Source organism: Aythya ferina (assembly GCF_964211825.1).
Source record: "Aythya ferina genome assembly, chromosome: 3".
NCBI classification, from domain to species: Eukaryota; Metazoa; Chordata; class Aves; order Anseriformes; family Anatidae; genus Aythya; species Aythya ferina.
Genome location: NC_140298.1, coordinates 75861065 through 75887388, shown reverse-complemented (window position 1 = coordinate 75887388; position 26324 = coordinate 75861065). Strand labels below are relative to the sequence as shown.

General features: G+C 42.7%; 2 protein-coding genes across 4 annotated transcripts in view; one reads left to right on the top strand and one right to left on the bottom strand.

Annotated features, from left to right (window-relative positions):
- Positions 1–10247, top strand: part of MCM9 (minichromosome maintenance 9 homologous recombination repair factor) — a 45463-nt gene extending 35216 nt beyond the window's left edge. The window contains exons 11-13 of the mRNA XM_084512336.1: positions 1305–1387; positions 5667–5812; positions 7994–10247. Coding sequence (XP_084368462.1) covers positions 1305–1387; positions 5667–5812; positions 7994–9545 — 1781 coding nt within the window. The 3' untranslated portion in view covers positions 9546–10247. The remainder of the gene's footprint in view (positions 1–1304; positions 1388–5666; positions 5813–7993) is intronic.
- LOC311433325 (uncharacterized protein) lies at positions 5322–23371 on the bottom strand. Of its 3 annotated transcripts, XR_014690674.1 has the most exons (3): positions 22926–23371; positions 10573–10662; positions 5322–5795 (listed from the first exon to the last, which is right to left on the bottom strand). XR_014690674.1 is itself a non-coding variant. In XM_084512339.1 (2 exons), the coding sequence occupies exon 2, from the start codon at positions 20837–20839 to the stop codon at positions 20168–20170; it is 672 nt and encodes a 223-aa protein (XP_084368465.1). In that variant the 5' UTR covers positions 20840–21815; positions 22926–23353; the 3' UTR covers positions 15617–20167. The 3 variants fall into 3 exon arrangements, 1 of the variants encoding a protein (XP_084368465.1); XR_014690675.1 differs by lacking the exons at positions 5322–5795; positions 10573–10662 and adding an exon at positions 15617–16997 and having other exon boundaries at positions 22926–23353; XM_084512339.1 differs by lacking the exons at positions 5322–5795; positions 10573–10662 and adding an exon at positions 15617–21815 and having other exon boundaries at positions 22926–23353.
- Positions 23372–26324: the final 2953 nt, after the last annotated feature.

Sequence of the window (26324 nt, the reverse complement as noted above, 5' to 3'; positions counted from 1 at the left end):
TCTAAATAGACTTGGGGTTGGAGATTTGAATGTGGGAAAGGGTGTTATGTTTAGATGATCAAAACCGGTTTTAATTTTGCCATTCTCACATTCATAATAAAAACTAAAGGCACTGGAAGAAATTACATTTGAGGAAAAAATCTCAGAAGTTACGTGCCTTTATGAAAAGCAAATCCCAGGATTCGTTTTACTTTATTTGAGTCCTGGGTTGCCACTCTACTCAGCCTGAGGAAAGGTGTCAAGTATTTTGTTCTATCCTAAAATTAATATAACATAAAATACAACACATTTTTGTTCAAGTCTCTATCTCACAATAGGGACTGCAACAACTCCAACTCTAAACTCAAATCATATTTTACTTGAACAAAATCAAAGGAATTAGTAGGTCTCTTTCTTAATATGATTGTGTTTTCTAAAATGGCATATCAAGTATTTCCAGGATGAATTTAAAATAAAATCTTTTTTTTTTCTTTTTCTTTTTTTCCCCCTTTTTTATGCCAATCAGTAAGCTAGTGCTTTCTGCATCAGATGTTTATATTTTGGTCTCCATTTGGGGGTGAAAATTATTTAGGTGAAAGACATTATTAGCCTTTAGGGATTCACATGTTATTTATATGTTCAAGGTTTCTTCCATTCTTGTCTGTCACGTGGTTGGGACTTCCAGTAGCATTTTGTTCTTCCAAACTATTACATAGATGGTATTAATTAAATTGCCTTTATTTTGCTGAGTAAGAGCCATGTTTGCACAGCCAATTCTTCATGCAGTAAATTATTTGCATTACAACCATTTACAAAAAACAGTTTTATTGTCTTAAGAAATGGAAGCAAGAAAAAATAAACTATTGTAGAGAAAAATATGTTCTAGGCCACTTAGAAGAAATCAAATCTTTTTTGACCTATGATGAAAGTTATGCTTAATTTTTCACTTTTTGATGATGACATCTACCTATATAGATAGGGATGTTTTACATCACACTCTCTGTGATATCCAGCACATTTTTTAACTCTAGCATTTTGTGTATCTTTATTCAAACTGTCATAGTAACTATAATCCAGAAGTCGCATTCTTTACTAGTAAAATTAAACCTTCCAGTCCCTCTTGAAACTGACACGAAAATCAAAAGGATTATAGTGACGTTTGAGTTAGACCCATATACAAGCTTTTGAAGAGCTAAAAAATTTTGAAGAAATATCATCTCCCTTGTAGTAAAATAAAAACAAAACCAAACCAAACAAAACAAAGTAACCTTTTTGACCCTATTTGCACTTGCACTTACTTTCAGTGCCCACCTGTTTTTTTCTAGCTCATGCCCGGTTGATGTTTAGGGATACTGTGACTTTGGAAGATGCTGTGACGGTGGTATCGGTGATGGAATCATCTATGCAGGTACGGTTTCTTGCAGACATTGCTGCAATAAAGGATTTATCATGTTGGTATGTTGCCAACTCCCTTCATCTCTTTGGGGAGGATTTCACGCAATCATGGAAAGTAGGTAATCAGTGACTTCGACAAGTAATTTTTAGTCCATCTTGATAATTAAAATACTTAAAAGCGGGTTATAATGAAAAGTCTGGATTGATCATAAAGGAATAGCACCTTTTTTTTAATAGACTCTGCAGTCTAAGTGGAGTTTTGTATACTCTTAGCTCTTAATAATCTACATTTTAAAGACCTTTTGAGCCAGAAGTTGTGTTTATATCACTGTGTTTAATAACTTCTGACATTTTTTTTCTTTTATGATGTTACCTTTTCACCCATTAACTAGGTACAAGAGGACCAAACAATTTTTATTTTTTCTGAGAAAGTTTCAAATAGTTGCCAAGAGCAATACTTTATTTTGCCATTAGATGATTTTAAAACATGCTCTTGGTGATACTGAAACTCACAGAACTTTTAGGAGACCAATTTTACTCTGGAAACCTTAAAAACTCAGTTGCTGTATGCTGAAAATTGTGTATACCAATTATCATACAGATTTGTGTAATGTTTCTGTGTAAAAAAAAAAGCATTAAAAAAGGCTGAAGGTTAGATTTTTGTTTACTGTAGTGTCGTTAGGTTATTGAAAATAAGGAAAAGCAGCACATTTATAACAAGAAAAGGAATATGAATCTGGTAGAGGCTTTTTAAAATGGAAATGTGGAAAATAATGTAGATGACTATTACCTTAAATGGAATATTTTTAAGAGAAATAAATCTTAATCCTTTGAAATAGAAAATAAAAATTACCATAAGCAGATTATCCAAAGTTTTGCATGTTGAGGTTCTTAACGCTTCTGAATTACTTGGTTTTGGCTCTGTCAGAGATAGGGTACTCTACTGCACAGATGACTGGGCTGATCCAAACTGTCACATCCTATGTTTCTGTATGGTTTGATATGAATATATTCAGGTTAAAGCAATTTTATATGGTACCCACTAGCTCAAAGTAGCAGGTAGGCACTTGTGATCTACCTTGTTCTTTCAGTGGAAGTTGAGAGACTAATTGCAGTCAGTGCCACAAATAATCTACTGCACAGTGTTGCACGTGGAATTTGTCTCAAAAATACTACAGGGTCTGACCTTATTAAGTAGCAGAAGATTATTTCGCTGTCTGCTGCAATTCATTTTGCAGTATTTTGAAGAGCTCAGCTTTTCAGTGACAGCACTGCATCTAAGTTAAAATAAGAAGCTCTAACACCACATCCTGTTGAAACAGCAGAAGATACTACCTAGGTGTTCATTAACTGTAATTAAAACTGTAATTACCTAGAGTGGAATTTGGTGGGACACTATTTCAAAGCAGTATGATTTTGGGACATAAGAAACCTGAAATACTCAGATATTTTTTTCATAACAGATCAAAAAGTGGAGACTGATGAATATATATTGTCATCTGTGTATCGCTACGTCATCAGCAATAAATGTAAAAGAATTGTTTAACTATGGGTCACTTTCTCATGTTTATTCATTCCTCAAGGGCTGCAGTGTTCATAACAATCATCTGTCTAATCAGTGTCAGTGAGAAATTTGCCTGTGTTATGACTGTAGAAGACTACCTGGGAGCAGTTGATATGCTTATCATATTTGCTCCATTATTCACTTTTTATGAGGGAATAGGTAAATGTGTTAATTTTTTCTAAGAATCTGCAAACTTGAGATCTGCTATTTAAGGCCAAATTTCGCTTTTGACCTGAAAAGTATAAAAGAATTGCTGAAATTCTTTTTGAAAGCAGTAACATATGTTTTATTAAAAAAAATAATAGAAGCAACATGGGAAGTTTATTTTCAGAAAGTGTTCCCTTCTCTAGAAGAAAATTGTTTTTATCTATAGATTACATCGTGTGTTTCCTACCTAATTGTAGAATGTGGTTGGAAATGAGGGAGGATCAGTGTTATTCTTGAAGGACTGGCTGCTACCTTTCAGCTTAGCAAACACTGTTTTAAATGCTGTCTTTCCAAACTAGGTTCTACCAACCAGTCTGCAATATTATATTGATGCTAATGTATCAAAGTACTTAGTGTGGACTTACTTTAAATGCAATGTATAATTTTGTGGCAAACCTTTTAGCCGGCCTGTGATTCTGTGAAAAAAAAAAATTGTCATATTCTTGCCAGTGTAAAATCAAAGTTCACAGTTCTCAGGCCAGTATTCAGATACTTTACGTGATCCCTCTTGGGAGGGAGGGCTATCCATTTTTGTCACTGACATCGTTCATTGATTTTTGTTTGTTTGTTTGTTCTGTACTCTAATTTACCCTTACTTTTCTCAGGGAGAAAAAGGTCAGGGAGAGCAGGACATAATTGTATCCCGTGGGCATATGCCTTGAGATACATGTTCCTTTTTTCTTTTTTTTCCATTGGATTCATATATCAAAAAGCAGCTACCCCTTGTCAATGTTTGCATCAGTGTTTTATTATTTACTGTTCAAGTGCTGTTCTAAATATAGAGTTCTCCATTTCTTCATGTACTTGTCTATGGAATTCATTTCCGATCTATTTTAGTATTTCAGAAATATTAATTTATTTATCTTCATGCAGTCATTGTGAAGTGACAGGCTGGTACTACTCCTGTTCTATGACCTGGAGCTGGCATATGCAAGATCCCGAAGACATTATCCACTGCAGCACGTCCCATGAGAAATGGTTAGGGCCTCGGTTTCAGAGCAGGAGAACTTCGAGTGTTATAGCAGTTTCCTTCTGTGAACACAACGTGTCAGGCTCCCGGTTATGAGTTTATTGCCTTTCAAAACCTTTGTTTAACTGGCTCCATCAAAATCACAAGAACTGGAACTTTGCATAGAGGTAGAATCCAGTTTTCCACAGCAGCTTTTAGCTGTCCTAACCAAGAGACCAGGCTTTACTTTCTACAGTCCCTGCCTCATTAACTATGCACTTCCCAGTGTTTGAAACAAATAAAGAAAAAATCACAATTAAAAAAATAAATAAATCTTGAAACAAATAAGGGTCCTACAAGAACCTTCTCCATTACTACTGATCAGTGCTTCTATGTGGAACAGATTTGTCACGTTTCTGAGTCATCAGTGAAAAATAAGACAAGTGATAACTTAAATGGGATTGTTATAGCACTGTGTGGTTTTGAGGGCTTGAATTAGCCATTTGAGTGATGTTCTTCCCATTTGATTATTTTTAATGTGAAATTTTAAAATGACAAAAGGGAAAAAACAGAAAAATGCCAACATACGGTATCACATGGACTGCATGCTTTTGACGGGAACAGCCTCTAGACTCAAGAGTCTCTATGCGTCTATAAGAGTCTCTATAGATAGAGTCTCTAGGCAATTTCTGGTTCTAGAGGCTGTCAACTTTTGCTTTTGCTCTTGTGGTGCTTGATAAGCATATCATTCATTAGTTGTATTGAGCTTTATAGATTAGGTAGGAGTTGTAAATGACAGCTAATCTGTGGCAAAATAGTGGGTTGTTATGGTTTGGTGTGGTTTGGTTTTAAAGAGTTGTAATGGAATATTTGGTGTGGAACAAGTCAGATCATGCAGATATTCTGTTCCAAATAGACACTACTTCATTTCTTACAAAGCACAGCTAGCACAGTTCCAGATTAAAGCAAAGTTCCAGATTAAGCAAAGCACAGTTCCAGATTAAAAACACTTTTTTTCTGGAATCATTCCTGAATCATCAGTTACCCTTAAAGATCTATTCGGAAAAATTTTGGAGTTTGATTTCTGCCATGTTGACCAGCCTTAACACCCGTATCTTTCCTTTTAAATAAGTAGGAAAAGCTAATAATAATTTTAAAAAAAAGCAGTCAAAATATCTTCTATTATAATAGAATAGGTAATATCATGGGTCGAATTTTTACAAGGCATTTGGAAGACTACTTTTTATTCCTAATGTCCATTTATAATAATGATGTTCTCAAGCCTTAGACTTTCTATTTTTGTATAAATCAAATAAAATCAACACCCAGTAAGAGTAAGTGGCAGGGTTGATCATAAAATAGCTCTATGTGTGTAAGCAGCCTTGCCTGTGTGAGCAGACCTAACAGGATTACTTGTGCAAATGGAGTTACTCAGTAAATATTTGTTAACTGAAGCTTTAAAATATCAGAGGGAGTACTTTGTATTAAATGCTCTCTACTGCTTAAATCTGATACTGAATAAAAAAGATAACTTCTTTTTTTTTTAAAAAAAAATCTCTTCTGGTGATCCAGGGGGGCGCACTTCTTGGAGCCATCAATGCCTTGCACACCTCCTTCCCAGAGAACCCAATGGCGCAGTACCGAGCACAGTGTGAACTCATCCTGGAGCGGCTGGAGCTGCAGGATCTTCTGCACAAGGAGCTGCAAAGACTTGACAGGTTAGAATATGCAGAGTAACAAAATAATTCAATAGAGAAAAAGAATTGATTGACAATAATACCTGGAGAGTGTCTAAAAATAGAATCTGACATTGGGAAAGGACTTGTTCTTTAGAGGACACAAATAAGCAAGGAGATTGGTTTAAAGGAGTACTTTATCATCACAAGATCCTTTCTCTCTCTGGGTTATGGAATGTTCAAAGAGTTTTAACAGTTTAATCAGATCCCAACATAAATCTCAAATTTATACTCAGGTATATTTCTGCTGAACTTATTAGGGTGAAAATGCAAGATTTTGTAGCTGAACAAATAATTTTATATAACTTTTTGTTACTTGCTTGGTAAAATACAGCATGTTTGCTTCATATTTTTAAGACTTCCTTTGTGTTGGGCTTGTCATGATTCTTGCCTTTCTTTTAATGGAAAATGCAATCCTGAATCAAAGTTCTGTTCTTTTGGGTGATTTTTGTTTTTACACACTGGAATTTTCACTATCTTTTCTCCAATTTTCAGCTCACTACAATAATATGTGGAAGTCTATTTGCTGTTATTAATAGAAAACTTCTAACTTCCTGTGGCTGAGAGGAGAACACTAGGATTGGCAGGAAATGAAATGTAAACAAACAAACAAACAAAACACCACATTTGTTTCCTGAAATGAGATCAGGCTTTAAAGAAACTTGTACTGTCCTATTGTTAAAGGAAGATAAAAGATTAATGTTATTGAAGCTAAAGGAATAAGACCAGCTGGGAAAATACACTTTTTCCTTCAAGCATTTTTTAGACTTTGTTTTGCAATTTATAGTAAGGACATCCTAAATAAGCAGTAAAGCAATAAAAGCAGATGAAAGTGGGGTATCTCCAACAGGCAGGCAAAAACTACTTTTAGAAAATAGAAGTGTTCACAAAGGATGATAGAAATACAGTGTGGGGTGGGAGATCAAACACAAAAATGGGATCAGGTCTGTGTGGCCTTCCTGGCAGGGGCTTGTGTTATCTGCTCCTAAGGCCCCCCAGTGAAAGGGATTTCCCAGTCCCATTGGGTCACCTGTCCCATTATTGCTCCATCCTCATACTCATGAAGGTTTCCTCCACATCCCACTGAATCCCCTATTCTGCAAATTAAGCTGATTTCTTCTTCCCTTTAAACAGCTGAGAGAACACTTAATGAATGTCCTCTTTAAATACTAAATGAATGTCCTCTTCTGTGTTAGAAGACTTGTCTCATGCATTCCCCTCAGACTGCATTTTGATAAAACAAGCATTCATCTTGCAGCCCATCTTGATGAATCAGATCATTTCTGTTACTCTCCATGAAAATTGTGTGTGTTCTATCAGAATAAGATTATTAGTAAATAATGAGAAAGAAGGCTTTAAAAGATATCTGTCAGCATAGCGTGCTCTCTCATATAGTAGAGGAACAGTTTGTAACGCATAGGAATCATTGCAGCTACGTCGGTGCAGTTACTCATGGTTACAGTCACTATTTAGCAAACACAGAAGCGTGCTGTCTCCCTTGGAGATTGTATGGTTAGGTATGGTAGAGTATCAGCTATGCTGAAATTGGAGGGAACCCTCCTTCCAGTACCTCCGTTGTGCTGGAGAACCCTGAGAATACAGCTGCAGACAGCGATAATTCAGCTTTTAAGGTGATCTGAGATGCTTTCGGTCTATCCCAGAGTTTTTGACACGTTGGCTCCATAGTGATTGTGAGAGAAAGCCACGAGCAACCACTACTCAAAGTAACACCTGGGTTTTCCACTCTGGTAACTCATTTGAGGCTTTGCCTTTCTCAGGGTAAAATCTGGTTGAGGTTCTTCTTCTAGAAGATGTGCTTACAGAATTTGTAATCCATAAGGAACTCTAGCAATGGCAACTTGTTGTGCAGACCTGTATTGATTTAGTGTTATTTCTCAAGGAAATGAAGTTTATGTAGTTGCTTTCTCTGTCCATCTGCTTATCATCTGTTGGGGACACTAAATTCTGTCACTTAATGTAGAAGTTGCTGAGATCAAAATGCAGCACCAGCTTCTGAAGCTATATGTAGAACTTAATAATTCAGTTACTTAACCCAAATCCTTTGTAGTTCTTCATCATTCCTACATACTAAGCATCATTAAGGCAAAAAAAAAAAATAAAAGAAAAATAACTGACTACTTCTTAATCTTTTTCATTCCATAGATTACAAAAAGAAAACTCTTCCCAGGTGCAACCTGAAGAAACAAGTTTTGGTACTCCTACAGGATGCTTGGACAAGGATACATTTGAGTCAAAGCAAATGTCTCAGTCAGAGCCTTCAAATCAACAAATGAGTAACGCCAAGCCACAGCCCTCTTTACCCAAAGGCAATGGTGAAGGGGAAATACATCTAGAACCCTCAGGCAACCCAGCACCTGATAATAACAAAGGTACAAACCGCTTGATTAAACACAGTAAAAGAGCTGATGGCAGCCTGGCATGGTTTGACAGCCTGGAAGACAGCAACACTGATGCTGAAGAAACTTTTCAGAAAAAGTCTCCACTGCCCAAGATAATCCCAGATAAATTGGCTTCAAAAGCCTCGCACAATACCTCCTGCTCAGAAGGAGGAGGTTCTTCAATCCTAAGGAAGGGAAATGGAGCGAGAGAATCACAAGCAACTGTGAATCTACATGCTCCTTTGGGACAGGACCAAGCTTCCAAGATAAGCAGGAAAAGGACCGAAGAACAGGAATGTTTTTCTTCAGGAGCAAATACTCAAGACCCAGCATCACCAAGTGCTGATGTGCAGGATTCAGTTATTACACAGCGGGTTTCTAAAAGGTGGCAGAGACTGCACACAGAGAGATCACACGGATTCTTCACGAGCACACAGGATCCTGAGGCAAAGGCCCTTCCCCCAGCGTTACCTGCATCTGGCCTGCTAGATCTTTCAAGTGATACAGACTCCGTGTTAGAGGAGGAAAAGAGCAGTGCATCTGCAGCAGCCAAAAATGCAACAATTTCCATAAGGAAACGAAGTAAAGATCAAGTAGAGAAGGAAGCAAAGGTAGTAAGCTCCCATGAGCCAGAAATCATTGACAGTGAAAGTCCTCCAGCAGCTAAACTAGCTAAATTCTCTTTCAGACCAAGGACAAAACTTGATCATTCTTCCGAGAAGAAAAATGCAGAATTTTCTCTTTTTCAGAGTGAAAATATTCCTAAGCCTGGAGAGCAGCAGCCAGAAGAATGCTGCCCCCCTGAGAAACGCAAGATGACATTGAGCCGCTTAGGAAGAAAGAGTATGGAAAAGCGACCAGTCGATAATAAGGGGAATGGAGAGCAGCCGAGTCAGGCCTTAGAGAAAGAGGTCGGAGGAAATGCAGCGGTACGTCCTGATGTCAGCTTCAGTGCTGTGTTATCTCCACCCACTGAAAAGGGAAGGGAGGGAGGGGAAAAGCTTGGTGGCCCAAGCACAGAGAGGGTGTGCTCAGGCACGTTAGAAAAACTGTCCAGGTTCTGCTTTGCATCACGTCCTGACTCAAAATCAGAAACTCCACCTACTGTTAAGAATGGTGCTAGCAACAAGGAAAGTCACAGCCCGTTGCTGCAGGTGCACGTGAGCAATCCGAGCAAAAGGAAGAGCTTTGCACTGGGAAATGCTGGTAAAGCACGTGTCGTCACCCAGAAATCCCTCTTCTCGATAGCAGAGCTGGATGATGCTGCGTTAGATTTTGATTGGGATGAAGAGGTTAGGAAAAATCCAAGCTTGTAACGTGGATATCCTCCAAATTTCTTAAGATGTGGCTGTTCTGACTCTCCATCCTTCTATCAATCATATCAACAGCATCTGTAGTTTACAAAGCATTTAAAAATAATCGTTCTGGACCTCTGTGGGTACCAATAAACACACGTCCTTTACGGGCTGCATACTGCACACCAGCTGAAGGCTGCATATACTGCAGGCCTGATGTTACTTTCGTTTTTTCTAAACTTCCCAAGACTGCTTATGTCAGTTGATTTTTCTGATTAACCTGAAGACTCACACGGTTATGTTCATGTAAACAGAGTACAGCAACACCTGCAGAGGAGCAGGTTTAATTGACTGTTGTCCTTTATTTTGTGTAACAATTGGAACTATGTATGTGATCCAGATTGTCCTTATAAATGACCATGCCACTTTAGAAAAATGATGATGCTGAAGCTATGCTATTATGTTTTGTTTATCTATCTATAAGGTTTGTTTTCAGTGCAGTAGCAATGTTGTAATTTCTCATCATGCTCTGGTAAGTATTCCCATATTATCAGTATCATGACAATTTTGCTACATGTCTGGTTACTGCACTCCTTGCCACACAGCTGATGCTGAAGACATGTATCTAGGGCTTTCTGTTTCTCATTTGTGTGGTTTTTTTTTCTTTTTTTCTTTTTTTTTTCTTTTTTTTTTTTTTCAGTTTTAAATACACTGGTTGAGGTATCTGTGTCTGTATTCTGGCTCATTTTATCAAAACCCATCTCTGTAATAAACATACAGAAGAAATTTTAGGTGACTGGGAATCCTCAGTAACCAGGGTAACTTCAAGGCAGGCCTGAAGCCCTGGCATAAAAGGCTACACTGCAAATGTAACTGCACAGTGAGCAGCTACCCTAGTGTGGCTTGATTCTACCTCAGATACTGTTTAGTTGACTATTTTAATTATGATTAGTGCTTTACTACATCTGATACGCATGGTGGCATGCTGTGTCCTATGCCATTCATTTGTCTAATGGGAAATTAATCTCCTAAGGCATTACATGCTTACAGAGAAAGGTAAGCCTTAGATTTCCTTCAGTGACTTGTCTGGTACGATTCTTCCATGCTTGAATTCTCTGCAGAATATTCTTGTTATTACCTGCAAGGTAAACAGGGAACAGAATGGTTGCTTATGGCACAGTAAATCCTTAGAGAGGCTTGCTGGCACAAAGAAGGTCTCATTCCCTCTTGATTTGTTTAAAATTAGAAGGAGCTCCCTGAAACCAGGTGAGTTAAAACATTGTAAAGTTTCTGGAAAGGAGGGGGTGATAAGGCCCAAGGTACTTCAGTGGGGTACAGGGAAGTTGTGAGAACGGGAATTGTCATAGTCATTTTTCTCTTAAGAGCTCAGGAAAAGGACAGAGACAATATTGCCCAGGGTGGTTGCGTAGTAAGTGGCTCCTCCAACACAAATGCAACATCGATCAAGAGAAGTGGACTTCACCCACCTCTCTCCCAGAGCACAGAGCCCCCCAGTCCTGTTGCTTCTCACAGAGACCACAGGTCACACAGACTCCAGGGTGAGGGTGGCCTGTACTCATGATACTCCTGCCCTTGAAAACCAAATGTTTCCGACAGGATGCTGTGTCTACACTGCAGCTTGATCAAGAATCCAGGGTCAAGAATCCCGGAGCTATTAACATTAATGATGGTCTTACTTGAATTTTCAGAGGCCAGCTAAAGGCGCAGATTTTCATCACCACTGCAGATGCATCAGGCCTTTGCATGGTGGTCTCAGTTCCATGTGGTGGACATTAACAGCTGGCCAGTGCAAAGCCAGAACATAGCTACTGGATTGCAATAGTCAAGCACCACAAGTTTTATTTTTCAGTCATGCAAAACAATTAAAAAAAAAAAAAGAAAGAAAGAAAGAAATTTAATCCATTCATGCAGGTTTTACTCATCACTTTCCTATAAATCAGTAGCTAGGACCTCATCTAATGTACTTTGCTGTGTAAAATTAGATGACCAGCTGCTCTCAAGAACTGCAAGATCTAAACATACTTCTGTGGGAGGCTGGTTGACTTTCTTCTCTCTGTCCAGTGGAAATAAGAACTCTGGTGGAAAAAAAAAAAAAAAAAAAAAAAAAAAAATTAGTCACAGTGGCACAAAACTGAGCTAAAAGTCAAGCTTTAAATTTTCTTCTTATTCTTACGTTGTGTTCTTTATTTTCTTCTTGTCTCAAAGTCGTTGCACTGTATGGTCTGCCTGAGGGCCAGGGAAACTCCACAGTGCATGCGAGCAGCTGTGTTTCAGGGATGCTGAAATGCCTTGTGCTGCAGGCAGATACCTTCCGCACCAGTGAAACGCAATCTTGTGAAGCCAGGGAATGCCCAGTTAGCAACAACTGTGAGAACTGGGCATCCAGATCTCCTTGGTATCCCCAAATCTCTGCACAGATCGTTGCAATTGATTAACCAGAAGATAAACCAGGTTTATTTTTCACAGATGACAAATGTTTCCTCTAATTCAGTGGGACCCAGCCTGGAATAGCGAGGTGGTGTACGTCAGTTTTTCCAGTCACTAATCACACTTGTGGTCCAGTTCAGCAGTCTGGCTGATAAAATGCTGCTAAATCCTTTTTTTCATTAATCTTTTTTGAATTGGAAACTTCAGATTACGTCATTTAAAGCACAACGAGCAGAGCCACGAACAGCTGGCAGCCTGCTGGCTAGATCCCTTCGGACAGGCTGGCAGATGTGCCTGGTGCCTGGTGGGCTCAGCCCGCTCAGCACGCTGCCAGGCTTCGGGAAACACCTTAGAGACGTTCAGCCAAGCAAGGTGTGTGCATGGAGGTGTTTGATTTTGGAGGAGGCCAAATGTCTGAGCTCTTCAGCAGGCTCACTGAAACTCCCTGCCAACAAGAGAGAGTGTGGCTAGAAAGGGCCTCTGATACTTACTAGAGGACAAAACCAGGAAGGATAAAGAAATTCCTTGGCATCTCAGCTCCTGCTAAACGTGGGCAAATTAGCCCACTTAAGTCAAGGTTTTTTTCACTAGTGGGTGCAAACTCTGTGCGTTCATTCTTTAATGGTGCCGTTTGTAAGGCCTGCCTTGCAGATGTCCTGAGTACTCACAACTGAGGCTTAAATCAAGGAGACGTGGGAGGTGGCATGTAACTGCAATCCTGCTCCTCTGTCTTCAGCTCTCCTGTGTCCTTAGCTGTGAGATGGTCCCTTCAAGCAGTGGCAGTGAATGCTGGCACCTAAGATGCTCCGTGTCAATGAGACAAAGCCGATGGCTGGGTTGCTGCCTACCATTGAGATAAGCTCTAGGTATCTAAATCCAAACACGTGCTGCAGAATTGAGGCAAACTGAATCCTGTCATTCTCTACAGTACATTAATGGCTAATTGCTTCTGAGGGATAATGCTTTAAAGAGTAAATCAGTAAAAAGATTGTTGTCTCTTCAGGTTCCCCTCATTAGAAGTAGTCAGTGTGTTACTTTATGAAATGGAACTATGCTTCTTGAGCAGGGTGTTTTGAGGATCTGCTTCTCCCTCAATATGATGTGAGAAACTGGGAAAGCAAGCCAAGAGGAATTAAGAAAGGAAAGTACAAACACCAGTCGCTCTGAGGTCACCCTGCAACACTACTTTGGCAGCTCTGTTTTCCAGTCTGAAGCAAGGAGGAGGCAGAGGGACGTTCCAGTCAGCTTGAAGAAAAGGCCACCTTTTCTGTCTTAGCAGGAAAAACACCCTGATGTCCATTCAAACTGTCTGCCAAGAGGACACCCTAGTGTTGGGTAAGTAAACAACGAATACATTTGGAAGAGCAGGTACTGCTGAGATCTTTCTCTACCAGGCTGGCTGAAATACTACTGTTGTTTCTGAAATTCTGGTACTGCTTCTGACTCATGGTATGAACTCTGAGCACTGAGGATAAATGAGAAACACGTAGTAAGAAGAAAATGGTACCTGCTGTGGATTTACGCTCTCCCTCACTGTTGCCATTGCTACAGAACATATTTATCGTTGCCTTGGCAGGGCACATTTCTAACTCCTTTCCCTTCCCTTTTTAAACCAAATTCCCCCACTATCATATGTTTTAATGCTTTTGAGCTACGATAGGCCTGTGATGGGAGGATTTAATCCTTTACAGCAGTGACAGTCTGCTGGGCTGAACTAAAGATGAATTTCCTCTGAGCATGTTGTGCAGTCGGTGGGCAGATGAGTCACGTCTCGTCACCTGCCTTCCTGGAGAGGCACAGAGCCCTTATCTCCTTCACGTTTTAACACTTGCCTCTCTCAGTATATGATCCAAGCCTTTAAAAACACAACCAGTTGGTCTTCTCAGAGTGACTACATACTGATACGTATTAAACCAATTATGAGTGTTTGTCTTTGTGAGTGTGATGCATTAAATGTGAATAGATGTTGCTGTCTTAAAACCCAGCAGAACAAAGCCTTACAAGTCACAGATTCCAGCAGCACGTTGATCAGGTCCTTGCTTGTGAGCAGCATGAAGTGCTGGTGGTAGATACTCGGTGGCCAGACTCCACCGCCTCAGCTGAAACCAGACTGCATCACGTTAGCATGGGGCAGGATCACGTTTTTACTGGCAGCTGTCCCGTAAATAGCGTTCTCCCGTGTGGCCCACGCAGACATACTGGCAAGTCAACAGGAGGAAAAAAATGACAAGCTCAGCAATTTAATTGTATTTTTATGTTATTTAATTCTACTTTTGTGATGAAAAAAAAGAAAAAACCTTGCTTCACTCTAGCTCTCGTAATCCTCCTGCACGGCACCGGTGCTGGGGAAGGCACTTTGTTACCTGCACATGGGAACTCAGTGCCAGGTGAGACAGGTGATGTGGGCACGGCCTTGACTAACACAAAACAGGACTCAGGTGGGACCCCGACCCTCTGGAGCTGGAGCTGAGCCAGGATGTTCTGGACTGCCATCAGGTGGCTCTGCTTGGTGCCTGAATCACCCCCTGTTTGTCAGTACTTGGGAAGGGAGAGCTGTGAGTAATTATGCTCTGTTCTTACAAACATCCCCGGCTGTGTTACGGATCTCTCCAATGGTCTGTCTCCTGCAGTATGAGAGAAAGCAGTTGTTTTTCAATCCGATTTCCTTAAAATGATTTTTACCTTCTTTATCTTAAACTGTTACGCTATTAAATTGCATTTAATAATCAGATCCAATCCCTCAGGGTTACCTGGAATTCTCCCTACAGACAGCAGGATGCGTGGGCATTTGTAACCGCTCAGGGTCTCACACCACAAAGCTGTGGTTCGTGACCTTCTCATAGTCTGGTGTTGCTGGAGCTGGTTGGTGATGCTCTAGCAGGTACAAGCTGTGGTTGCTGCCACTCTCGCCCTCGCCTTGACTACTTGCCACTGATGTAGCCTCCTCCTTGCCTCATCCCCTTCCTTTCAGGTCCTTGTTGCCTTCCTTCTCTGCAGCTCAGGGCTGCTGTCACTGCCTGGTCCTGCACTGCCAGTGGGGTCCTCCTTAATACTCCCCTGGGAGCATTACCCATGTTATTTAGAGCACTACTGGGGCTGATACTCAGTTCCTAGGCTTGTAAAACAACCTGTAATATAATAAGAATCACTTGACATGTAAACATCTTACAAAACCAGCCTTGAGTTCCTTCCCAGCAGTATGAAAACATCAGACATGACACAAAAAATGTGGCAGGAGACAAACTGAAAAAGATAACATGTGCGGTGTGTATCAACTACTCTGCTAACACATTCTTGTGCTGGCAGCTAGTCTTATTCCAGTTTGTGTGCTGTTTTTAGTTCTAAATAACTAGTAAGCAGGGGAAAAAAAAAAAAAAAAAAAAAAAAAAAAAAAAAAAAAAAAAACTGTATGGCTCAGTTTGCTTGTTGCTCATGTTGTTCTCAGGACAGTTGTTTGAACATCACAATTCTCATCAAATATGTACATTCATGTGTTAAATATCATAATCAGTCGTGTACCACAATTAGAACACTAAGTGAGCTAAAGCCAAAGGCAAAGCAAAGTCAGTATAAGCAGCACTGAAACTTCTAATTAATGGATTGGATGTGAACAGATCTCCCAAGTGAAGACACATAACATCGCATTCTAGAGGGAATGTATTTATTGATGGGGGGATGAGGTAAACAGAGTATTAAGTGCTCAGTATTTCATGTGAATGAGGCAATAGCTTCATTAATAATGCACGCTAATTATGTCATCTCCCTTAGGTGTCTGATATTCCCTGGTTTATCAATACTTTCCTTCCTGTTAGGCAGAAGAATGTTAATAGTTCCAAGGGATAACATTGTCCTTCACTGAGTAAAGAGCACAGCCATTTTAGACAAGACTATGAAAATATGTCTACCAAATTTGATTCTTCTGAACAAACACGCGGTATTACAATTGCACACCATAATTTGTGTAATATGGACCATATGCATACTGCATGATATCGTAAATATCATTGTACTAATAAAATATATTACTGCAATGCAACTCAGGAAGAGATAACCTTTGGAGCAATGACATTTCAATCAGTAACATTTCCTAATTTGAACTCAGTAGTCATGAGGCAGTGTGGTGGTTTTACTCAGGTGGGCAGCCAAGCTCCACCACAACCGCTCTCTCACTCCCCCTCTCCTCAAAGAGGAAGGGGGAGAAAATACAACACAGAGAGCTCAAGGTTTGAGATAAGAAAGGTTTAATTAAAGGGAAAGGGAATGGGGAGAAAAAGAAACAAAAGAAACAGTAAGGCCGCGCGGAAGCACAGAGAGAAGGAAAAAAAAATAATTCTCTACTTCCCATCAACGAGTGATGTTCGGCCACGTCCTGGGAAGCAGGGCCTCAAAACGCGTAGTGGTTGTTCAGGAGGAACAGCCCCTTCCCCCACGAGAGCCCTCCTTTTTATTGCTGAGTGTGACATCAGGTGTTATGGAATATCCCTTTGGTTGGTTTAGGTCAGCTGCCCTGGCAATGTCCCCTCCCCATCACTTGCCCACCCTCAGCCTGCTGGCTCTTGGGGGCTTGGAAGGAGTCCTGATGCTGTGCCAGCACTACGCAGCAATAGACACAACACTGGAGTGATATCAGTGCTGTTCCAGCTACGAGTGCAGAGTACACCACTGTGTGGGCTGCTGCAGGGAAAAGGTGACTCCCTCCCAGACAGACCCAACACAACCTCCACCCCTTATTCCATAACATTTGTGTCACACTCAGGTCCCACACAGTTTTGTATATAGATGCTCTCATCACCATTGTTCTCTGTCCACTGAAGTATTTATACGTCTGTACTTCTTTTAATTACATAGGTCCTTCCCCAAAATGTTCATAAAAACTGTTGATGGTTTCAGCTTCATCTGTCAAAGTGGTCACTCAGGGCAGGTGAAGTTGGTTTTCTTGACACCAGCGCCAGCTTAGCTCACATCACTGTTGCACTTGCCCGGTTCCTTGCGAAGCTGACCTGTCATTGGTTCTGCAGTGTCCTCCTACAACACATAACTTGGATTACAGATTAATTTTCTCCCAGTGTTAAATCTCCTTGAGGCACACACTTGATATCCCCATCTTTCTGCATTACCCACCAGGTATACCCTGGTCCTTGGGCAAAGACAATCCCACGAGTGGATTTGCCTTTCCCCATGGCAGGGACAACCCACACCACCCTCCCCATCCACTTCCCCACATGCACTACAGGGACTTTAGCTTCTCCCACAGTGTGTAGGGATTTTGTTTCAGCAGGACCAAGACGGCTTTCAGACCCCCTGTTGTTAACTAGCCAAGTGGCCGCTGGTAGATTTATATCCCAGTGTTTCCACGTCCCAGCACCCAATGCTCACAGCATAGTTTTTAACAGTCCATTGTACCTCTCAACCTTCCCAGAGGCCTGTGGGTGATAAGGGATGTGGTACACCCATTCAATGCCATGTCTCTTGGCCCAGGAAGTGACCAAATTGTTTGGGAAGTGACTCCCATTGTCGGACCCAATTCTCTCTGGTGTACCATGTCGCCACAGCACTTGTCTTGCCAGGCCCAAAGTGTTTTGGGCTGTGGCATGGTTTACTGGATATGTTTCCAGCCACCCAGTAGTTGCTTCTACCATGGTGAGTATGTAACGTTTACCCTGGCGGGTTTGTGGGAGTGGTCCGATGTGCCAGGCCTCACCATATCGAAATCCAAGCCATCTCCCCCTATTCCAGGGAGACTTTACCCTCATGGCTCGTTTGATTGCAGCACAGGTCTCACACTGATGGGTAACCTCTGTGATGGCCTCAATGGTCAGGTCCACCCCTCAATCACGAGCCCATCTGTATGTGGCATCCCTCCCTAGATGTCCTGATGTTTCATGGGCCCATCAAGCTACAAACAGCTCACCCTTGCGTCCCCAGTCCAGGTCCACCTGAGGTACTTCAATTTTCGAAGCTCAATCTTCTTCTTTGTTGTTCTGATGTTCTTCAGTGGCACGATTCTTAGGCATGTGGGCATCTACATGACGTACCTTTACAGCCAGGTCTTCTACCCGTGCAGTAATATCTCACCACAGGGTAGCAGCCCAGATAGGTTTACCTCTGTGCTGCCAGTTGTTCTGTTTCCATTGTCGCAGCCACCCCCACAGAGCATTTGCCACCATCCATGAGTCAGTGTAGAGATACAGTACTGGCCATTTTTCTCTTTCAGCCATTTCTAGGGCCAGTTGTATAGCTTTCACTTCTGCATACTGACTCGACTCACCTTCCCCTTACATGGCCTCTACAACTTGTCGTGTGGGACTCCACACAGCAGCTTTCCACTTCCGATGGCTCCCTACCACACGGCAGGATCAGTCAGTGAACAACACATACTGCTTTCTGTCTTCCGGCAACTCATTGTATGGTGGTGCCTCTTCAGCACGGGTTACATCTTCTGTCAGCACTCCGAAATCCCTGCGCTCCGGCCAGTCCTTAATCTCTTCCAGGATTCCCGGGAAGTTGGGTTTCCCCATTCGAGCCCGCTGTGTAATTAACGCTACCCACTTACTCCACGTAGCATTGGTTGCATGGTGTGTAGTGGGGATTTTCCCTTTGAACATCCAATGTAACACAGGTAGCCGTGGGGCCAAGAGAAGTTGTGCTTCTGTACCAACAACTTCTGAAGCAGCTCAAATCCCTTCATATGCTGTTAATATTTCCTTTTCAGTTGAGGTGTAATTGGCTTCTGATCCTCGATAGCCCCGGCTCCAGAACCCCAGAGGTCAGCCTCGAGTTTCTCCTGGGGTCTTCTGCCAGAGGCTCCAGGTGAGCCCATGCTCCCCAGCTGCAGTGTAAGGGATGTTTTGCACAGCTGGTCCGGTACGGACAGGCCCAAGGGCTACTGCATGAGCTATTTCTTGTTTGAGTTGTTCAAAGGCCTGTTGTTGCTTGGGGCCCCACTTGAAAGAGTTCCTCTTTCAACACATACTGCTTTTCCTTTTTCGAGTCACTCGATATAGAGGACTCACAAGCTGACTATAGCCTGGCACATGCATTCTCCAAAATCCCACAAGGCCTAGGAAAGCTTGTGTTTCTTTTTTGCTAGTTGGCGGAGACATAACTGTTATTTTGTTGATCACATCCATCGGACTGTGGCAACGTTCATCCTGCCATTTTACCCCCAAGAACTGGATTTCCTGTGTGGGTCCCTTGACCTTATTCTGTTTAATAGCAAAGCCAGCTTTCAGGAGAATTTGAATTATTTTCTTCCCTTTCTCAAAAACTTCTTCTGCTGTGTTACCCCATCCGATGATATCATCGATGTGCTGCAGGTGTTCAGGAGCGTTCCCCTGTTCCAGTGCAGACTGGATCAGTCCGTGGCAAATGGTAGGGCTGTGTTTCCACCCCTGGGGCAGCCGATTCCAAGTATACTGAATGCCCCTCCAAGTGAAAGCAAGCTGTGGCCTGCATGCTGCTGCCAAAGGGATGGAGAAAAATGCATTAGTGATATTGATTGTGGTGTACCACTTGGCTGCCTTTGACTCTGGTTCATACCATGTTCTAGCATGTCCGGCACTGCAGCACTCAGTGGTGGCGTGACTTCATTCAGGCCCCGATAGTCCACTGTTAGCCTCCACTCACCATTAGACTTTTGCACTGACCGTATGGGACTATTAATGGGAGAGCAAGTCTTGCTGGTTACTCCTTGGCTCTCCAGATGGTGAACTAACTCATGGGTGGGAATCAGGGAGTCTCGGTTGGTGTGATATTGCTGCCAGTGCACAGTTGTAGTCGCAATTGGCACTTGCTGTTCTTCAATCCTCAGCAATCCTACAGCAGAAGGGTCTTGTGAGAGACCAGGCAGGGTAGACAGCTGCTTAATCTCTGTGCTCAAGGCAGCTATGCCAAAAGCCCACCGGTACCCTTTTGGATCCTCGAAGTACCCTCTCTTGAGGTAGTCTATGCCGAGGATGCATGGAGCCTCTGGGCATCCCATCACGATGGGGTGCTTTTGCCACTCATTCCCAGTTAGATTCACTTCAGAGATAGAGTTTTGCCCCTTGGGGGCCTGACGGCATTAGGGTACACTGTGCGCCTGTGTCCACTACAGCTTTATATTTCTGCGGTTCCGGTGTGCCAGGCCATCGAATCCACACAGTCCAGTAAATCGGGTTGTCCCTTTCCTCTACCTGGCCAACGGCAGGGCCCCACTAGTCCTGGTTGGAGCATCTACCAATTAATTCTTCCAAATGTGAAGCAGAGGTCTCTTTGTCAGGGTCAGGAGTAATACTGGCCCTTCTACTGCCTCTGGGGGACTGCCCAACAGAAACTGGGGCAGCAATCCTCCTAGGGGCCCCTCGTCTTGCTGCTGCATCTTTCCGCAGCTCACATACCCGAGCAGCTAGGGCTGAGGTTGGTTCACCGTCCCACTTCCTCATATCTTCCCCATGGTCACGTAAATAAAACCACAAGGTGCCCCGCGGTGTGCGTCCCAGATTCTCCCTTGCTTGAGCCGGAGACTGCTGGTGCTTGATGGCCGAAAGACTCTTCCGTCTAGGTGAGGAGGAAGCTATGTGTTCTTCTAACCATTGGGACAGTCTCTCCATGGCTGAAATGCAGGCCCGTGCTGGGGCAGAGAGATTTTCTTCATATTTATGAAGCTGGTTGGACACGGTATCCACAGTTGGCCCCATCCCCTCCTCCCAATCCACTGCTGCCAGCATGCTGGCATGTGATGAGGGTGCAGCCCGTACAAACTTCTGCCACATGGATGCTGTGCACTGGACTTCATCAGGGTCGTTAGGTGTCTGGGCATTGTTTAAATCGCTATAAAGCATCTCCAGCACAGCTAATTCCCACAGGTGCTGGAGACCTTTATCCATAGTGGTTCACTTGCTTACTTGGTATACAATATCTTCCTTATGGGGATACCTTTCTTTCACAGCTGCCAGGAGTTGCCTCCGGAGGCTAAGAACTTGTGCCTCTCTTCCAATTACTCTATCAATGAGCCTTTCTCTAGAGAGGGATCCCAGCTGCTTGGCTTCACTGCCTTCTAGCTGTTGGCTATTGGCCCCAGTGTCCCAGCATCGAAGCAGCCAGGTGAGGATGTGCTCACCTGGATGACGACTGAAATCCTTTCATATTTCTTGCAACTCACTCAAGGATAGAGACCGAGTAGTTTCTGATTCATCTATGAGTTCGGTCTCTCCTCCCTGATGGTGCTGTGATGTCGCTGCTTTAGAGCTGCCTGCCTTTTCCTCTTCTCCCTCCTCCTTAGGAAGAGCTTCTTCCCTTACTAAATGAGCTGACTTCCTTTTCCACTGTTTTGTCTTGACTATAGGGGCGACTGATCCCATAGATGGTCGGTCCTCTGGGGTGGTCACAGTGTGTGTGATCTCATCATCGAATTCAGGAACTTCCCTATCCCCTTGAGGGTGCTGGGCAGTGTTAATTGACATTTGATAGACATAAGCCAGTCCCCAGCAGAGTGCAGCAAGCTGGTGAAGCTCTCTGGTGTTGCCAGGGTCAGGGCATACATCTTTCAAACATCTTACCAGTTTTCTTGGATTTTGCAGTTGTTGAGGGGTGAAGTTAAGAACCATTGGAGGAGAAAACCATGACAGGTACCTGCCCAAATCCCCACACACACACCTTGCCACCCACAACTACTTTGTCTTGGGGCAGGTCCTTGGATGATATTCTTAATAAATTGACCTTAGGGAGAAAGACAAACACTAGAACTAGTAATAGGAGGATAACATCCGACCAAGGGTATCCAAAATACTCAAAGGCTGCTGCAATTAGTCCACAGGGAGAGAAGAAGAAGGCATCACCCCAATATTATTCACAGATTGACTGCTAGGGGAGAAAAAGAAGGCGCTGTAATTCTTTATATTTCCAAAAAGATAATCTCCAGGAGACCAGAATGATAACAATGCAGGGCCTGAGTACCAGATGAAACTGAAGGCCAGCATGTTACAGCACAGCATGGTGAAGAAACCAAACACAGATTTCAACACATTCTCCAATTGGATGTAGAGGAAAAAAGAGAACAGAGAACAGACTACATACAGCATAGTGACACAGAAAAATATTAACAGCAAACCAAACATTGTGACCAGCAGTATGTTAGCTGTAAACACTTCAATCAATTCTACTGTTATCTCAACCCTCGAGCCCCACTTTGGGAGCCAAAAAGGACTGTGGTAGCTTTACTGGGGTGGGCAGCCAAGCTCCACCACAACCGCTCTCTCATTCCACCTCTCCTCAAAGAGGAAGGGGGAGAAAATACAACACAGAGAGCTCGAGGTTTGAGATAAGAAAGGTTTAATTAAAGGGAAAGGGAATGGGGAGAAAAAGAAACAAAAGAAACAGTAAGGCCGCGTGGAAGCACAGAGAGAAGGAAAAAAAATATTCTCTACTTCCCATCAATGAGCGATGTTCAGCCATGTCCTGGGAAGCAGGGCCTCAAAACGCGTAGTGGTTGTTCAGGAGGAACAGCCCCTTCCCCCACGAGAGCCCGCCTTTTTATTGCTGAGTGTGACATCAGGTGTTATGGAATATCCCTTTGGTTGGTTTAGGTCAGCTGCCCTGGCAATGTCCCCTCCCCATCACTTGCCCACCCTCAGCCTGCTGGCTCTTGGGGGCTTGGAAGGAGTCCTGATGCTGTGCCAGCACTACGCAGCAATAGGCAGAACACTGGAGTGATATCAGTGCTGTTCCAGCTACGAGTGCAGAGTACAGCACTGTGTGGGCTGCTGCAGGGAAAGGTGACTCCAGCCCAGACAGACCCAGCACAGGCAGTTGTAATAGGATTATGTGAAAATGCATGTGAAGGGTAAGAAGTCCCCAGCAGAGAAGCTCATACAAGCAAAACCTACATGACTGTGATTGCTCACGATGAGTTTGGCATGTTCTGAGTAGTATGTACCAGTCCCAAGTCTGTCAACAACATAAATCCGTACTTACTGGCAATTGGAAGGGGTCAAGAGCAGTGGAAGCTGCAAATTCCCAGACAGAGTTACCTTCCATGTCCAGTGGCATCCTCATGTTGCTCGTCTTCACTGCTGGACACCAGCTGAGCACACCGCATATTTCCAGGAGTGTCACTGGCCTTTGACCCGAAGTGTTCTCCATCTCCATTCACTGTCCTTCATTTGCAAGGCTCCTACTTCCACTCTTCGTCCATCTCAACCAAGTGCCACAGGGAAGAGCAGCAACACCTTCGTGCCCTCGGCATGAGAGCACTGAGTCAGCTGCTCACACAGCTGCACCTGCGGTCCTGCTTCCAGCTTGACACAGCCCCTCGCCCATCAGTGTCACATCAAGTGATGTGCTTCAGCACAGCCCGGGGAGCTGCACCAACATTGTCCTGCCAGGAAAGCCGACGAGCACAGAGCCTCTGCTCTGAGAATTGGGGCAGTACAGCCTCACTGCAGCTGGCGCTCTTCTCTCAAGGTCATAGATAGTGGATTTACACAAGCAGGCTCAGCTTGCAGTCCTAGCAACACCTAGCGATAATTATGCCGATGGGAAAACTCTAAAGTATTAAACATGAAGGCTGAAAACTAGAAGGTAAATAACAAGTTAAATAAATTCTTGCACCAGAAGAAGTGCTGAGAACCATCTAGTCTACGTTTATAGCCAGAGGTAGGATAAGCTACACCTAAACTTTGGGACATTAACATTTTTCTGTTTTGGTAAAAAATATTTTGTATAGTGTTTGGCTTACAATTTCTGAATACTTATGATTGACAGCTCTGCTCTGTTATATAGCTAGTGATCAACAACATCACTGAAAAGTCTTTTCCTTCTTTAAATAAATATCAAAGATCCAAGCCAAAATTTTAAATACATCATAAAATCTTAGGAAGATTGCAAACTTTAAAATCACTACTGGGTCATTCCAGTTCCTGTAGGAATTTTAAGGAGTGTTTCCAATGACTTTAGCAGGATCATTTTCTGATGACTTTCACTGGATTCAGCTCAGCAGCATATAGTTAGGAGTCCATTACCAGTTACCGACATTCAGAGCTAAGCACCCTTCTAGTCTTTGGCCCTAAACCTTTTATTCCAACAAACTGGAATTAAAACACACCATTCTCTCAGTGAACACAGAGAAAATACAAGGGATTTTTTTTACTACTTAAATGATTTAAAAAACATAAATTGAATTGTTCACAAGTTGAAAAGTTCCATCTCTCATCGTCTCTAGGAGGTGTCATCGAAATGATGATATAAGCATCTGTATTTTCACTTGAAATTATATTTTTCTGTTAAGTGCTATCCTGATTTAATCAGCCGTTCCTGTAATTACACTGTGGTTCTCCCATCAGTATTTTTTCAGTCTCATTGAGGGGTGTACACCTCCACTATTTGCATTTTTATAGGCTTAAAAGTTTGATGTGCCAGATTGGTTGGATTTATTTATTTATTCTACTTGAAAATAGTGTGTTAGCAACAAGAAAAGAGGTAGAAAAGTTCCAGCATCTATTTTCAAACACTTTTAATACATTCTGAAGATCCTTGAGCAATGTGAAATTTTACATTTTAAAGCTAAAGCTATTTGATATTAATTATAAAACACTTGGAGTAGAAAACTGTAATGTTTGCAGGGGAGGTTGTTGCATGCAGAACAAATGCATACCCCAGAAACGCTTTAGTCTCAGCTTTGTCGTCTTGGCCTTTGGAGGCTATTCTGTAAGACCCCAGTAACAGCATGCCTGCTGCAAGCTGAGAGCCTATCAAAATGGAAAGGTTTGCTTTATTCTCGGAGAATTTGGATTAACAACCCTAATCTGTGAGGCAAAGTGAGCCAACGTATACAGCCCTCCCCAGCACTCTTTGAAGGTCATGAGGATAACGAAACTTGAACAACACCTTGGATGCTCACTGTTATGTCTGACTGTATTCTCTCTCATCTCTTTGGTTGGATTTTAGCACACGCATTGCTAAACTGTGTTGTGTGGCACCTTGAGCCTGGCTACGGCTTCAAAGGGCAGGCTTGGAGCTCTGTGGTGCTGTTTACATACAGGACAATAAGAAACCACTCTGAGTAAAAATGAGGCAGGTTCTAGGTCACGTAACACTTAAATAGGGTGTATAAAGGAAAAGTGTAAAAACTTACACTTAATTCCTTGGTATTGCGTGTGTGTGATTTTGCACAGCATTTTCACAGTGTCTTCCTCCCATTTATGCTGTTTATACTTGGCGAGGCAGCCTAATGCATATTAGAGTGGGCACAGAGCATGAATGCACATATATTAGCAGTTCATGGAAGAATGGGGTGATAGGGGCACGTTTCTAGTAAACATTCGTCTGCACACACCACACATTTGCGAGTCCAGTAAACTAGACCTAGAAGAAGCCTTTCCTCTCCTTTTTAGAGGAATGGCATCAGAAATCACAGATGTGCTCTGATAAGCAATGTATTCTCTTTCCCCTTTTTCCACACAACACATGAAATAAATTGGGTGATAACCAGCAGCTGGGGAGAAGGGAGAGAGCCCTGCGGAGTGAAAGTTGATAATGAACCAGCAGAGGGAGCCCCACAATATGAATTCTTCCTCTTTGCAGAGGATGAGGGCCTTGAGAGGTGGATGTTGTGAGAAATCCTCGCTGGTCACTGAAGGCCCTGGCTGTCTGTGCTGCTTCTTCCCAGATCCCAGGAATCACAACAGCAATGTAACATCACGTTTCATTGGATAGGAGTGCTCTTCTGGCATGCTTATCATGTAATTTAAAAGGTCTCCGTAGTCTGCTGAAGAACTAATCCTGGTATAACTGTATGGTCCTCTACTTATACAATGATGTGCTAAGCTTTTCTTAGTGTACTGTGTATCTGCACTGTTGCCCTTGCTACCTGAATCCCTTGCTCTTAACAAAGACACCACAACGAAGAGCCCGACTGTGACATTAAATGGTCTCTTCCAAGCTAAGCCATAGGATATCTCAACAAAGTGCCCGGCTTGGGTCGCAACCTGTTGCATTACTTTTAGAATTAGTTCCGATGCGATGGGTGCCAGGACACTGAAGGGACATGGAGCTTAGGGTCAGCAACCGAGCCCTTTCTTCATGCACCAGACAGCTTTGAGCCTCCACTGTCCTCCCTGGCAGGGACCCGCAGACTTGCACCCTTTGGGCATTTCACCTTCCTCAGCTCAGGGGTCCTGAAAACCAGCACGGCTCTGGAATGAGCTGCTCAGTCTCTCCAGATCACTTTGCTGAAAGTAGTCATGGACTGCTTCTGCCTCTAATTCCTTCTCCACACGAGGAGCTAGAGAGAAATTAAATACCCTCTTAGCGCGACGTATTATCAGGGAGAGCCGTGCAACTGCAAGCTTCTTGTCATTAGTGTTGAAGGCAGAG